The 16,197-nt window shown below is 41.6% G+C and overlaps 1 protein-coding gene across 2 annotated transcripts in view; it reads left to right on the top strand.

The window, feature by feature from the left end:
* The window catches only part of reck (reversion-inducing-cysteine-rich protein with kazal motifs), a 64,161-nt gene that overhangs the window by 32,962 nt on the left and 15,002 nt on the right, over window positions 1-16,197 (top strand). For both annotated transcript variants that reach the window (XM_046370891.1, XM_046370890.1), the window contains exons 12-20: window positions 841-977; window positions 2,481-2,624; window positions 2,743-2,931; window positions 6,645-6,767; window positions 7,985-8,156; window positions 9,662-9,851; window positions 10,722-10,932; window positions 11,057-11,130; window positions 14,184-14,339. In XM_046370891.1, the coding sequence (XP_046226847.1) occupies window positions 841-977; window positions 2,481-2,624; window positions 2,743-2,931; window positions 6,645-6,767; window positions 7,985-8,156; window positions 9,662-9,851; window positions 10,722-10,932; window positions 11,057-11,130; window positions 14,184-14,339 (1,396 nt within the window). The remainder of the gene's footprint in view (window positions 1-840; window positions 978-2,480; window positions 2,625-2,742; window positions 2,932-6,644; window positions 6,768-7,984; window positions 8,157-9,661; window positions 9,852-10,721; window positions 10,933-11,056; window positions 11,131-14,183; window positions 14,340-16,197) is intronic.

Raw genomic sequence — 16,197 nt, 5'->3', positions numbered from 1 at the left:
CAATAACTAGTACCTTTTTAACTATTATGTACAACTGCAGTCAGTATTTTCTACAGGTCAAGACTCACAACTGCAGTATATGGATCTACGCAACAGCAACATGTCTGTTCTGCTGGCAGAGGACACCTTTCTATCAATAGCCAGCTTATTCTTTGGGTTTTTGCTGAGTAAACTGCTCAGCTGCTCACTTACCTTTGTTTTGCGTAGGTGTACTTGCACACTATAAACCTGGTTAAACCTATCCATGATCAACAGATCAGCTTCAGAGGACTCATTTTGTGGATTTTGCCGTAATGAGCTCTTAATTATTTGTCTTCTACATAACTTTTGTGGTTTACATGCGTCTTGGTGTGGTACCTCAGTTACCTAGGTCTTCCCATAAACGCTTCGTTCTTCCTTGTCAGAAGAAAGCTGTGCAGTCAGTAATGATTGATGAAAACATAAATACATATATCTGGGCTTTGATGGACAGGTGGAGGCCCTGCCCTTCACTCAGAATCTGCTGTGTCATGTCTGGAGTGTGTATGCGTCTCTATGTGTGTGCGTGTGTGTGTATCTGTGTGTCTGTGTAGCCCCTTAGGCTATATATCTTGCTCTGTCATTTGTCAGATCCAACCTTCCTCTCAAGTTTTAATCTCCCACTTGTCCTGAATGATATTACACCATCACACATTGTCCACATCCAGCTTCAGGCTGTGTTGGCAGAGCACCCAGCTTAGCTTACACCCCTTTTCACCTTCAAAATTATACAGTTGTTGACACAGAAGTTACACTTTATGCTGGCTGACTGATAATAGATTTGTTTTAAGCAGTGTTCTGTTATCTCTTATCTGTCCTCAGGTCAGATTGTGTGGACATCCTGACCCAGTGTGGGGACAGGAAACGTTTCCATGAAGGACAAACCCCAGAGAGGATCTGTGAGCTGCTGTCGCCTATTGATGACCCTGAACGTTGCATCCCCCTCCACAGATACCTCAGTGAGTCACAACGAACAGGAGGGCTCATTCATCTGTCTGTGTCTGTGAAGCTTCAGTGTTGAGCCGCAGTCACTATCTCATGTAGCGGTGAAGATGTAGAGGAGGTCAGTTACAGATGGACATTTCAAAATCATAAAGTAACAAGAAAGGAACGTTTTAAAAACCCATACCCCACACAAGATTTTGTATCCATACTGCTTTTAGTCCAAATCTGCTTGTAGGTTTATTTGTGGCCACTAGGGGGCACACAGAACACAGAGACATGGTCTAATGAAGCAGTTATGGCTAAGATTTTACCAAACACTTGGCTGCATTCAACAAACACAGGGCAAGTTTAAAACCAGCAGTAACCAACCTTTTAATTGTGTGTGTTGTTTGGTGCTTGGCAGTTAGTGTACAGTGAGCTAAAAGAGGAAAAACTTTGCTTTATTAATCAAAAGTAAGTGCAGAGTGAAATCCAAGTCCCTAAGCTTTATGTTGTGAGTGCTAAACAAGTTCCTGTGTGCCTTTCAACAAATAGAATTTCATTATAAACAGGGTGACAGCTAGCATAGTGTGCAATGTATTTGTTGTTAACTGCTTTCCTGCCTGTACAACATCCATTGCACGTCTGCCCGTCCTGGGTGAGGGATCCCTCCTCTGTTGATCACCCTGAGGTTTCTCCCATTTTTTCCTGTTAAAGGTTTTTCTGGGAGTTTTTCCTTAGTCGATGTGAGGGTCGAAGGGCAGAGGATGTTGCTGATGTTATGTTAAGCCCTTTGAGACAAACTGCTTGTAAAAATGGGCTATACAAATAAAGTTGTCTTGTCTTGTCTTGTCCTCGTACCACGCTGGGTGGCACAACAAAAGGTTGGTGGTCCCCTTCATATGTAGAATAGTATGGGATGGAAATTATAAATAATAAAATAATAAATACACTTGTACATATAAAGGTATATGTATACACCCAGGTACTAATTGTGTGCAATTTTTGAATCTGTATCTGGGTGACTGTAAACACCAGAAATAAGATGATGATGATAATATGGTCAGCATCTTGACATTAAAGTCATCTGGGAAACATTGTCCATCAGCAAGGCAATGTTTGAGCACCAGTCATGACCGATGTAAACACAGAGTCCACCTCCCTTCGCTCTGTCAGAATGCTGTCTCTCTCTCTCAGAGACACAATTCCACGCGTCAAGTGCGGCAGCTCGTTCCGGGATGTTGTAGTGATTTTTTTTGTTGTTTCACAGTTTTCACAAAAGACACTGTGTAGTAATGATCGTCCCCCAAAAAAATCAGCTGTGTGTTTCTGTCTTAGGTAATGCATGTTATAGCAATAAAGGAAAAAAAAGAAGATAATAATAAAAATGCAGCAAGTTTGAAGGACCTGCTGTGAACTGCAGTCGCATGCACTGCCATCTATCAAACGCTGTCTGATTAGTGTTAAATCCCGTTTTACATGTCATTCCATATCCACCTGTCACCTACACACCCCTGCTCCTTCTGCACACCCTCCAGCTCCCAGTTCCCTTGGAAACAACATTGTTGAGGAGGTCATCCATCCATGCAACCCCAATCCTTGTCCAAGCAACCACTTATGCCAGGTCAACAGGAAAGGCTGCTTTGATGAGCTCAACTGTCAGCCATACCTCTGCATCCCAGGTATGACCAGCTACTTCCACAGTTCACAGCTTAACTGTGTTTGTGTTAGAGTGTAAGCACTGCAGCGTGGCAGTCATTCTGAATGTGTGTGTGTGTGTGTGTGTGTGTGTGTCTTCAGGCTGTAAACTGGGCGAGGCCTCAGAGTTTCTGGTGCAGCAGGACGCTCGTATCCAGGTGCCAACTCGCACTGGTCCTGCTGGGTGTTATGAGGTCTGCACCTGCGGTCCCAGTGGTCGTCTGGAAAACTGTGTGGAGATGCCCTGTGTGGACATCAACAAGCCCTGCATCGTAGGAGGACAGAGGAAGAGTAAGGCCACTCTGTTTGTATGCGTGTGCAAAGAGTTTCCACACGCCTCTACAGACAAAAAAAAAATCTTAAAAAGTCTTAATTTAATGACTTAATCTCCTGTGTGTGTGATGTGGATGGCAGTGGTGAGAAATTTAAGCCACCATTGATGAACTGACATTTCTGCATGACCCTCATGATATAAGCCACTAGGTTTATCACCTCCTGTGGAGAAGAGAATTAGATTTGGACCAGTATGATTTATCTACAGCATCTCAATTACAGCATTGGAGCATGCTATTTAGTTTCATTAAAAGTTACAAGGCTGTGGTGAACTGCTGGCTGACTTTAACACATATTATCAGAATCTGCAAAACCAATTACCTTGAGACACCACATCAGTGAATTTACAGATGAGACAGTAATGTTCTAGTGGAGGTGAGTGAATTCTGGTTCTTTTCAAACTAGGCACTGAAGCTGCCCTCTAAGGTGGTCACTTTAGGCAGAATTGTTTAATCTGTCCTACAGACCATGTCAGGGACGTCAGTTAGCTGCATATGGATCAGAGCAGGAACCTCACTGAGTCATTGGTAGACTCTGTCTGTGTAGACAAGCAGGACTTCTTAGAGGCAACAGCACAAGTTCCACTTTATCACATGGAGAATTCCTATAGCTTTGACAGCAGTGAGGGTTTATATAAAAGATTATCTCATATTACAGGTTTTTATAACAGTAAAACTGCCCAGGTTATGTCATCCATTACACCAACAGGGACTTTAATGACATTACATTCTAAATACGTGGACAGCTTCGCAGCTGTAACAGCTTTTTGTCCGTTCATCCAGTATTCATGCAGCCCATTCAGTAGTGAGGTCAGGCACTGGTGTTGGACCCAAAGGCTTGGTTCACAATCACCATTCCAGTTCATCCCGAGGGTGTTGGATGGGGTTGAGGTCAGGGCTATGTGCAGACCACTCAGGTCCTTTCACACCAAATTTTATTGTGTATTTTGTATTGTCCAAAATGTCTTGGTATGCTGAAGCATTAAGATTTCCTGGCCCAGCCCAGCCACAGCAAAACCACCTCACAGGAATACTTCTATCTATATAGTGTATGATGTATGATGTCCTGAATATAATTAGATGACGTTTGGTTATACTGCAGAATCATAGCTGCAGAACTTCATAGAATTCACATCCGCAGGCATCTTTACTTGGAGTTCGTATGCAAATTCACACTGTTGACATATGGCACACCATCTGATGAAGTGTGGGTTGAACATTTCTGCAGGGGAGCCCTCAGGCACTTGCCATTTTCTGAGTGCCTCACACACAGGATCTCAACATTTATTGCACCTTCACCTCTTCAGATCATTATTATTAATGACACTGCTCGCGTTTGCATTTGCTTATTGTTAACATTTGAAGTAGAAATATAACAAACAAAAATTAACATTTTAATGTCTTAAATGTAGAATGATACATGATTGTCGTATCTTTCAAATTTGTAGGAAGTTTTTTTTTTTGTTTTTTTTTTTTCAGAAAAAATGAAACAGTCCAAGTCAAAGTGTCTCTCATTTGGATATGTCAAGTTTAGAAAAGAGGGGAAATTATCACACATTGCTCATTATGGAACCTGCCACTTGGGGGGGAGGAGTCCAAAACTTTCAGAAACTTTACATTATGAGCTTCTTATAATCAGTACACAGTCTCTTAGCCATTCCATTGAAATAATAATCTATTTCTCTCACCAGCTCAGGTTCTTCACAGGTTTATTGTTCTGATACCTTTGCAGTTCGCCTGCACTTGAAAGGAGGAATGAGCTTCTATGCTTTTATCAAAGACAGGTGGTTGGTTTGAATTGGACACGTGCTGTTCTCTTTTGTATGGAGCCAAACTCAATTCAAAAGTCATGCAGTTTAATGTTCCGTTGCCTAACAACAAAGATAAACAAATCGCAGTACTTGACTTGCCTTTTCAGCAGGTTTATATTTCAACAAGCAGTTCGCATTTCGATTGTAATCACTGAAATGGTTGGTTTGTTCGTAGCAAGTGTGGGAGAAAAGGTAGCCAAGGATGATAAATGCTTTGCCATTATCCACTCTTCCTAGGTCAGTCTTTTGAATGAGATTGCTCTGCAGGTAAGTCATGTCGTGAGGAAGCATTTTTTGCTTTCTGTGATTATTTCTCGTCATTACCACAGCAGTTTCCTCCAAGACACCCTGTGGTGGGTTCGGAGCAGAGAATGTAATGAGAATGAAATAGTCCTTGCTGAAGGAAGTTCAGCAAGACCATTTTCTAATTCTTAATTATAGTGAAAATGTGATAAAAGTTATAATATCAAAAAAAAAAAAAGCTCAATTTTTAATTTAAGGCTGAAGAACTGCCTTTTTTTCTTTCTTTGCTTTTAGTTTCTAAGGTAAGTTCAGACACTGCAAAGCATACTGTGGCAAGGGTGAGAGTGCCTTTTAGAGTTTCCTGCAGCCCTTTCAGTGCGTGATGCTGTGGTTAGTGGGGAGCTTTAAGGCAGCCTGTGGGAAGTGTGAGAAGTGAAACCTAGGGCAAAAGGAAAACAATGGACTTGTTGTTGTTGTTAATGCTTTATAGTTGCATGTTTATCAGCTCCTGTCACTGTAAATCACACTGAAACTATAAAACTGTGATCCGCGCGAATGATTTGATTCTGTCTGAATCAGGTTTCGGTTGCCTTAAAGTCCAAGTCCTCCTAACTTTGGTTGGCGTGACTGCAGCTCTTTAATGTGCCCTGACAGGACCTAATTTTGCAACATCCACAAATAAGAAAGTAACATGTATAAGAAACATGTATAGCATGTCCATTTTTTAAATATTTAAAGCTCTTTGTCGCTGACCATGGAATCAATTAAGTGTTAAGTGCCTGCCAATGACCTTATAAAACCAAGCCCTTATTTGCATTCCATTAGCCTGATTCATTTATTAGTTTTCCTCTTCATCAAATTGACTTGTTTATTTGCATTTCAAATTGATGGAAAAATAGATCAGGAATGGTCACTGTGAATGCTGCACAGAGGGTTTGGCTGCTTACTTTGGTTTCACGAGACGGAACTGGTGTGGACAGAACATGAACGCCACGCAGATGAAGTCACTTGGGGATGAGGAGGTAGCAGCGGTATTTTACCCGACTTCATTGGCAGGCAACAGCAGCGAGTCAAGGCTGCTAACAGACATGAATGGGCCGTGTCCTGCCTCGAATTCCCCTCTGCGTTCATCGCCCTTTCCTACCTTCATCACAGTTTCGTGATGAGGTCGTCTTGAAAGAAGACTTGGTTTGTAAAGTTTTGAAGCCTGCCATACTTGTGTTGTGTTTATAGTGATGAAGTTAGAGGAGGAAAATCCAGTGATTCTAAAATATAAGTCGACTCTTGGTCTTTTTGACTGATGACTTGAATCACCAACTTTTAGGCAGAAGCCATGGAAACTATCCACCAGTAATAGTTTTCCATAGCTAAATCCTTAGGTCACTAAAACAGTGGGTTCTCATTTAAAGACCACTGTGTTCCCCATATCACCATTTCCATCATTACTGGGACTACATTACTGTACCTAATTCTGTTGATGTTTAAACGTGGAGTATTTTGGTATGCCAGTTCGGTTAGCAAACGTTTAATCAACTAGCGAACTAATCGTGCACTTCCCTAAACATTACATCCTAAACATGCAGTCATATATTGTTGATGTGTTGTTTGAATCTGCCAGGCCACGGGACGTCTTTCAGGGTGGAATGTCACGCCTGTTCCTGCTTCGCTGGTGACACCATCTGCTCCACAAGGGAATGTCTCAGCTTCGACAGTTCCGATGAGGACCGCAGACACTTCACCGGTCCGTATGCGTGTATCTGAGTGTGTTTGTTTTGTCGCATGCCTTGTGTTCACGTATCTTTGGTCGAACAGGTTTTGAGTCTAAAAACTGAAAGGTCGCTTAATAGATTCCTGATGGGACGAGGTGCCTTTCAATCGGATTTCATACTCACATACTGCAAAACAACCCTGTGTCTTTCCACATTCCAGCTTGATCAACGTTCATTCACTGGAACCTTTTCTGTTGTATGCAGTTTGGGACATTCAAGGTTAGAGTGGGGAAGCCAGATTAAGAAAAGAGAAACAGTTAGCTGAATGTGTAGCAGATAACATGCATTCAAAAACATGGTGAACTATGACGTGTTTGGTCTGAGCCCTCTGAGGAGCTGAACACTGTTGAACAGGGCATGTTAAGTGATTTGCCTGGCCTGATATTTCACCTGAACTGCAATTTTGTTTCACTTAAAGCATTCAGACTGACATGATGTTTGTGTTAGCTGATTTCAGCTGATTTGTTGGTGCTTCTTCACTAAATGTCACTGGATGTACCCCTCCCCCCGTGACATTACTGACAGAAAATGTTACAAAATGCAAGATCAAGCGGCTCAATCAACTTGTGAGCAAGAGATACAGAACAAAGTGCTTTAAGTGATCAGGAGCCGTAGTGTGTGATTCTGCAGACACACGTCAGGATGTGGAGTGAGGCTTTATGCAATAAAACAGCAATTTTTTAAGTATTCTGTCTTTTATATCGTGTTTCCAATGGTTACTTTTTATTTAGTTTGATCTTGTTTCCACTGTGAAAAAGGTCATTGACAAACATTTTTTGTCATGGTGTTTGCTGGTAAAATAAACACACCATTTTTACTCTTAACCCAACCTCCAGAGCTCTGGTTGGTTGACAGTTTCTCTCTTGTCAGAACTCGTTGGCACAACAGTAGTTGATTTGAATCAGCAAACAAATCTGAAACTGGGGACAGAGGCCTTGATCTGGGCTATCCTACATGAACGACACTGAGTGTTGCCCAGAAATCCTTCTTTAATTACCTACATTAATAATAATAGTAATGATAAGTAAAGCTCTTACTTTGGTGTGTACATGTAATCACAACCGAAAGAACCAATGACTTGTGCTCACGGCGTACCTCAGTCATTGTCTTCCATGTTTTGATTGCATGAACACTTCTTCCTCATACTTGTTGTCATCTTCCTCCTCGCCACCCCCTTGCCATCCTCCAGGTCTTCCCTGTAGTTGTCCGGACCGCTTTGTTCCAGTGTGTGCGTCTAATGGACGGACTTACCCCAGTGCATGTGTGGCTCGCTGTTTGGGATTCAAGGACCACCAGTTTGTCTTTGGCTTGTGCCGCCTCAGTAACCCCTGCGCCAACAAACCCTGCCAGAGAAACCAGAGGTAGGTTTAACTGTACAATCAATGTAGCTGCTGTTAACAGTGAGCACCAGCTCATCAATGCTGTGGCAAAGCTCTTTCCTCCCCATCTGACTGACAAGTCAGGTTGTTGTTTCAGTTGGCTGTGATTGTGGTAAGCTGGAGTGAAAATCCCTTGCCAGTATGGGGTTTGCCATGTCATTTCATTCACAGATCATCATCACCCCCTAAATCCACCCTCACCCGTGGTCTAAATGCTGTTCTGGAGGCTTGTTCACCCTGTCAGGAATACAAATCAAGTGAACCAGCAGGCAGATTAACATGGCTTAGCATATTCAAACACCAAAAGCGAGCTAAACTTCCTGTTGATTCCTGTTGTAGTTAGCCTTACTAAAACTTGTGGGCTTGTATTCTAACCTCTGCTGTTTTGGTGGATTAACATGTGTTAAACACTTTATTTATCACATACAAATAAGCACAAAGTCAAGGTACAAAAAAATGTTTAAAAATGCTTATATTTAAAAATTTGAAGCGTTCTTCCCTTTTTCTAAGTTTGTCTTGTCTCCGTTTAAGATGCAATTAGTAAGGATGAGCAAGTACATTATTATCTGAACAGAATGATTTGTATCCATATCCGTACTCGGAAAGGGTAGTGCTTGAACCAGTACTGCATATGAGTAACCAGAAGGAGTTCATTTCAGATCAGAAGCTCCTATAGTTTTTTGGAAAACTACTATTTACAGAACAGCCTCAGAACTGAGCTTCAGATCAGCTTTTTTGCTCATGACAGTAAGAGAACTGTTTACGACGTTTTTCATAAACTTCAATGAATAAACTTCTGTCGTCCAATGGGGACTTTCCTTCATCACCAGTATGAACATTGATGTATTTTACTCACATGAAAGTACATTATCTGTAGCGGATACTCGTTTCATCCGCGTACTTGCACAACCCTAATGATTAATGTCACGCCTCTCTGCTTTCTGATTTGCTGTTGATGCAAACTCAGTATTTCCCCCCATATTTATTCACTGCAAATTCAGTGTAATGTACATTTCCATGGCATCATGGTCACCACTCTGCTGCTCAATTTCCCAAACTCAGTTTTCATTCAGTGATTGGTTCAGTTTTGCTGTGAATGTGCACATCCTTCACATTCCTAGTTGTCTATCAAAATGAAACTGTGAGACATGTTGCGTGTATCCCCTCTAAACATGTTTAATTTGTTACCACTTTTTTAACATGTTTTTTTTTTTATTAACATTAACATTTGTGTGGAGACTTGGTGGTTGCCATGGTGATAGAGCAGGGTCTCTTTGTGTGTTTGCATAAAAGAAGTTTTCTTGTATTGCAGCCAAGATATGCTCCTAAATGTGTGCTGTTTACCTCTATCACTGAGTGAATGTGCACTGTACAATATGAACCTGCACATGAAGTATTTATGTGCTATCACTTGTCCTCTCACTTGCTCTCCTCACATAAGAAAGGAGAGCAGTATATAGATAAAGGAATGTTGCGTGTATTTCCAGGTGCATCCCGAAGTATCGTGTGTGTCTGAGTGACTCGTCAGACTGCCCGCAGTACGAGTGTGTTGGCCGGCCGGCAGCCTGTGATAAGAACAGTGTGGAGCCAGCCTGTGACACTGATGGCCTGTCCCACCCCAGTTTGTGCCACCTGCAGCAGGCTGGGAAAGCCCTGGCCTATATGGGCCACTGCCAGGTATGTTACTCAGTAGAGCAGGAGGCGACAAGGCTCAGTGGCTGCTGTCTTGACAAACACAAAAAGCTGTGCTAAGTGCAGACCTTGCTGTTCGCAGGTGCTTAGCTGTTGTTGTTGTTTTTGTTTTTTGTTTGTTTGTTTCATTTGTTTTGTGTCATGCATCTGTGTGAGGAGAAAAAAAAAACACATATGAAGGACAGCACCGAATGTGACAGACAGACACTGTAATGTTCTAACGAAAAATCAGCACCTTTATTCTTGCTGTGAGCCGGAATGTACAGAGAAGTGATGGTCCTTACAACAAGTGTCCTTACAACTACAGTGCAGATGCAGTTCTGTGTTTATACACAGTGTACGACAAATTCCTCTTAGTCCTGTTAGCCATTTGCCAGATGAAGATACTCAACTTAATTAAATACTGTTTTCTGATTTTTCATTTATAGCACTCTATGGTCTGTTATTGAGAAATAATTCAGAAATTGTTATGGAAGCCGTTCGGTGAATTTAACGTGGACTCAGTGGCAACAGAGTGTCTTAAGATGAATGAGGACGGACATGTCAGTGTCAGTATACACAGAAGAAGTCCCATTCATCTTCTGTCACTTCATCGTGAAAGGAAACGTTCAGTGTAATGTGAATTATAACACTACACTAATCTTGAAAAGGTTACAGAGTTTACCTTGCTGTGGATGCAGTTGCTATGGACACAGTTCCAACTTTATAGAATCTAATCCTAATTTTTTTCAGAATGAATAAACCAATTTTTCAGTCAATAAACGCACATATAAAAAAATAATACTGTGTCTGTTCCGAGATCACACTATGAGGGTTCTCTCCACACTAATGATATCCACGTGTGGGTCTTCTCAGGATGCCTGTAGGAAGCCTCAGCAAGTTTGTGGCCATAATGGTGAGACCTACAACACGGTGTGTGACGCCTTCTCTGACCGTGTGGCTGTGGACTACGAGGGCCTCTGCCATGCTGTGGGGGCCGTGTCTGACGTGGCCCCTGACTCCGCGTGCAGTGTGATCCCCTGTCCGCCTCTGTCCTCGCCAGGCTGCCGACCTGTCACCCCGCCTGGTGAGCGCGCTGTTGATATACAATGGGCACTGAGTACTACTCACTTGATGGATCTTTTCTTACGAGTACACAGCATTTCTGGAGTTCATGTTGAACTAATCTGCAGCCTCTGACCCCTTCCCAGGAGCCTGTTGTCCAATATGTGCCAGCATGCTGCAGATCCTCTGGAACAAAGAGCAGATGAACTCTTTCTCTAAGGTATGAATGCTTCATGTGTATCATTCACATGACAAAGTTGGCATTTATTCACCGTCCACTTTTGAATGGTGTGCAGATCCCAAAGAACAGTTTGAGAACCATAAAGGTCGTCAATAAAAAAAGGCAACGTTTAGAGCTTTGCGTTCTTTATGCTGCTGATAATATTAGCTGTAATTACAGGTGTTGACCACTTAGGGGAGCTATAAATCTAAAGAGTCCCCAACACTGTCTGGGTATAATTTCATGTTGTGTTGCATAGCCTGGTTAAAGTGATCATATACTAATAATGCTGATACTGTATGCTAATAGATAAAGGGGTAATAATAAAAGATGATACAGTACATGCTTTGAATTCCTTGAAAATAGCTAGGCATTGTTCTGAGCTGACCTGATGACATGCAGCGGCTTATAGAAGGGTCATTACAACGTAAGAACCAGACCTGGACTACAAAATAAGCATCTCGATGAGCACCTCTGATATATAACGTAAATGGTTACAGCTCGTACTTCTTCAGGTGATCAGAGCATGTGCAAACTAAGTATTAAGCAATGCTGCCAAAATGCTAACTTTACAGTCAAGACTATATTTAAAGGCTTAGCAGTTTAGGTACATACAGTATCAAAAAGGTGCATTTTTTTGGAGTTTGTGAGTTTTGAGCTACTTTTAGTTGATCATTTTGTTCTGCTTGCACATACTTTGGCTATACTGGGTAAATGCAAGCAGCCAGTGACGTGGACGTGACAGGAAGTCAAGAAATCTGAATCTGGAAAAGTATGGGAACAAATAGCATTCTCTGCTTAGAAAAGTCCAAAATATAATGATACAGTTGTGTATCCGAACTTGGTTTTCGCCACAGCAGATAAAAGCCTTAGTAGTTGATTTAGAATTGTTAATTGAGTGCTATTCACCCCACCTGTCAGTGGGTTAATTGTTGTGCCTGTTTTGTGTATACTCCAAAAGAAAACTGACTGACTTACCATTCATAACACACTAATCAGAGGTGGTTTGGCCACAGCATCCTCTCACATGCCTCCCCTGAGCTCTCCTGGATGTGTGCCCAGCCTGTTGAACAGCAGTAAAGCCTGGAGCCCACTGACGCCTAAACGCTGACATGTTAGCAGCTAATAAGTCCCACTGGCTTCTCATTCTGATAAGCTTAATTGTACAACAAAGCCTCTTTGGCTGTTAGTCAACTTGGCTGCAATCCCCAGAACAAGCACATCATAGTAAGACTCAGCATTAAGCCTTTTAATACCAAACACAAGCCGAGCTGATTAGATCCACAGCTGCTTACATACATGAGAATATGAGTGGACCTTGTGTTACTGTACTAAAGCTACGGCTTGGCCTGCAAAGAGCCCCTCTACCCTGTTTATTCAACAACAGGTTGCTTTTATAGCACCTGTCCATTAGGTTACCTTTCATTTCTTCATTTATTGATCTTGACTCATGAAATAGAACTTAAGGTCTGGAGCCATTTGCTATTAAGAGAGAAGACGCATTAAAGTGTTTCTCCAGGTGTTGGAGATATATTATGTGTACTATGTGAAAAATAAGTCTCCAGAGGAAGCTGTGTGAAGTCTGATAAAGGTCCTCGAGTGATGTCACTTGAGTCAAGACCACTTGTTAGAAAATAAAAAGGATTAGTTGGAGTGGAGTGAGGTTACCAGACCTATGGAGCCTGCTCCTCATTTCTGCTGCAGGCTAGAGGCTCAAGGCTGCATGGGCCGAACTAACTGAACTGCCAACATTCTCGTTGTATTCTTTTCCTTTCGGATGTTCCTTTCAGGGGTCGCCACAGCGAATCATCTGCTTCCGTCTCACTCTATCCTGTGTATCCTCTTCCCTCACACCAACTACCTTCATGTCCTCCTTCACTACATCCATAAACCTCTTTGGTCTTCCTCTAGACCTCCTGCCTGGCAGCTCTAACATCAGCATCCTTCGACCAACATATTCACTATCCCTCCACTGAAAATGTCCAAACCATCTCAACCTGGCCTCTCTAACTTTATCTCTGAAACATCTCACATCAGCTGATCCTATCCAGCCTGGTCGCGCCCAAAGAAAAACTCAACATCTTCAGCTCTGCTACCTCCAGCTCTTCCTCGTGTCTTTTCGTCAAAGCCACTGTCTCCACATCGCTAGACCATATTCTGGGTCGAATGTGTGGACTAAAAAATATCTTAACTGTCCATCAAGACAATGTTAGTGAGGCTAAATCAGTGGAGTACTTGTTTAACAAGAAGAAGAAGAAGAAGAAGAATCAGAATCAGCTTTATTGACAGTATATATATTTTTACATACACACACTGAATTTGTCTTCTGCATTTGACCCATCCTTAGTTGAACACACACATGCAACACCCAGCAAATTACATGCAGTGAAACACACACAGGAGCAGTGGGCAGCATCAAGCGCCCGGTGAGCAAATTAAGTGCCTTGCTCAAGGGCACATCAGCTGGCTAATGGGGGGGGGGCATTAATCACTCCACCACACCCAAATTTTTTCCTGCCCAACAGGTGCTGTACATGTTATAGTTAATATTCCATTCCATTTTCTCAGGATTCTGTTGCTTATGCACTTAGAATATCATCATCAATAAGAAAACACTCAAAAAGACACAGAGACATTTTTCTGAGGCAAAGGACTGAAGTCATAATGTTAAGACATAACTCTGATTATGTTGAAAATAAAGTGGTAATAGTAAAGAGTTATGCAGTTATTGTTTTCTCAAAACGTGGCTTTCTCCTTGATGCTAGAATAGTCTCCTTACTCATTTTAATCCCAGACATTAAATGTCAGTATTTTCATTAATACCAATTTATAGTTATGTAACTTGAAAAAAAGGCAAAATCAAAAAATGTCATAATATGTCATAATATTTCTATGAAATAAAATTTCTCTTTAGAACAGCATTTTTAGCAATTTCTAATACCTGAGGAAGTATGTCAATAGCAATAGTTCAGCACAATAATGAATCCAGCCTGTAAAGGTTGCATATCTGAGTTGACTTTGAACTGTGTTTGACCTTTGACCCCTGTGTGCAGTTGAACAAGAACCAGCCGGTGACGGTCCACGACGTCCTGCAGATCCTGCGGCTTCACATCTCAGTGCCACAGTGCGACGTCTTTGGCTACTTGAGCATCGACCATGAGCTGGTCGTCCTTATTGCTCCAGTGGACCTGCAGCCGACACCACTGCAGGTAACGTATGCACACACACACACACACACACACACACACAGTTGATGCAGTGTGTGTGCATCTACCCATGGATAAGAAGCTAGCTAACTAAGTTAGCGACGCTGGCTAACGTTACAGCTCAGCCGATGTTAACATCTCACCCCGTCACAAGGACGAGCTGTTTGTCCGTGAGCGGATGCAGAAGCTTTTTGACCAGCACAGCAATGTGGTGGAAAAACAAAGTAGTTCCTACATCAAACTGCTCACAACAAGGTCTGCGGATTACCTTGAAAAGCCTGCTCATAATTTGTGGAAAGAGACATTGCTGTTGAGTTTTTTTCAGTTGTATTTTTTGGTGCTTTGTGCAGCACAAGAGAAGTGACATCTAGTTCCATTATACTCAAGAGAAGGCAGACATTTCTGTAGCTGATGTCTAAACACAATCTAGATGGATAAACAGCACTACATGTAAGAGGTTGCACACATATTTTTGATCTTGGACTGAACTGTTGCTTTAAGATTTAATTTGGTGCAGTCTAAAAATACAAGAGGAGCTCAACGTCATGGTGAGAATCAGAAGCATGGCGGTCGTTAACATTAAAGCGTTTGTGGAGTGAGGGCCAAGGCACTCAGCCTCATGTTTGTTTTTTGGTTTTTTATAAGCTCCACTGCGGGATCTGATCTGTCCATCATTTGCATAAATATGAATTCAAAATATGTTGTATAATCACAGAGGAAGTTGGTATTCCAGTTCTTGTCTGACTACGGGAGCTCTTTAATCTTCCCGTTGCTTTTTACACATACACACAAAGAGCTACGCACACACTCTCCCAAACACAGCCATGTTTAGCTCTGCTAATTATCTACTTTGCTACTTCTGGATACAAATATTCATGTTTAAAGACAGCAGTAAACTGAAGCTGAAGACACATCTGTCACTCCTCTACTCTCTAGTGCTACTCTCTACTTATTTTATGGTCATGATTTATATATATATATGTATATATATATATATATATATATAGAGTGAGAGAGAGTATTGATAAATGCAGCATTCACATTTAAAATAAACATATTTGCCACATGACAAAATATCCATAATGCAACAAAGCATCAGTGACATATTTAATTAGTCTAATCAATCACATCCAATGTTTCATCCATTTTTCTTTCTGAGTAATAGTCCGGGAGTATAAATATCAAGGGTTTGCCGTGGTCTGATCGTTTTTGGTCCGGTGGCACAGCAGTGTAGTGGTTAGCACTGCGCCTGACCTCAACCCCATCGAACAACACGTTTGGAATGAACCTGAACAGAGACTGCGAGCCAGGCCTTTTGGTCCAACATCAGTGCCTGACCTCACTACTGCATGAACGTGCAAAAATTCCCACAAAAACACTCCAAAAGCTGCTACAGCTGCAAAGCTGTCTGTATATTTAGAAGGCAATGTCATTAAAGTCCCTTTGAAGTGCCCCAATACTTTTGTCTGTATTGTGTATTTACATACTAAAAGAGGTGTCTTTTAACCTCTTGCACTTTGAGAAGGAAAAACAAAACATTTTATAAGATGTTAAATGAGACGATTCTCATTAAACTCATTAAAGATGTTTCCTGGTTTATTATAGTGTTCTTATTTTCTGATGATGAAGCGATCAGTTCATTACAGGGCTGCTAAGATGGAACCAAACTTGTGTCTCAGGCAGCTATTCAGTCATAAGACCAACTTTATTGTATCCTTAGAGAAGTGATCTCATTAATTTCAATTGTGAATGACATAAAAACACATATTACACCCTCAAGTCTTGAGGACAGTGTTCAGTTATTACAATAGAGAGAGGTTTATGTGTGTCACCCAGTAAGTGGGTTAAGAACAGTGTACAA

The sequence above is a fragment of the Scatophagus argus genome, chromosome 18 (assembly GCF_020382885.2).
Source record: "Scatophagus argus isolate fScaArg1 chromosome 18, fScaArg1.pri, whole genome shotgun sequence".
In the NCBI taxonomy this organism is placed as follows: Eukaryota; Metazoa; Chordata; class Actinopteri; family Scatophagidae; genus Scatophagus; species Scatophagus argus.
Note: the sequence above shows the minus strand (reverse complement) of the source record. Positions and strands in the feature narration are given on the sequence as shown.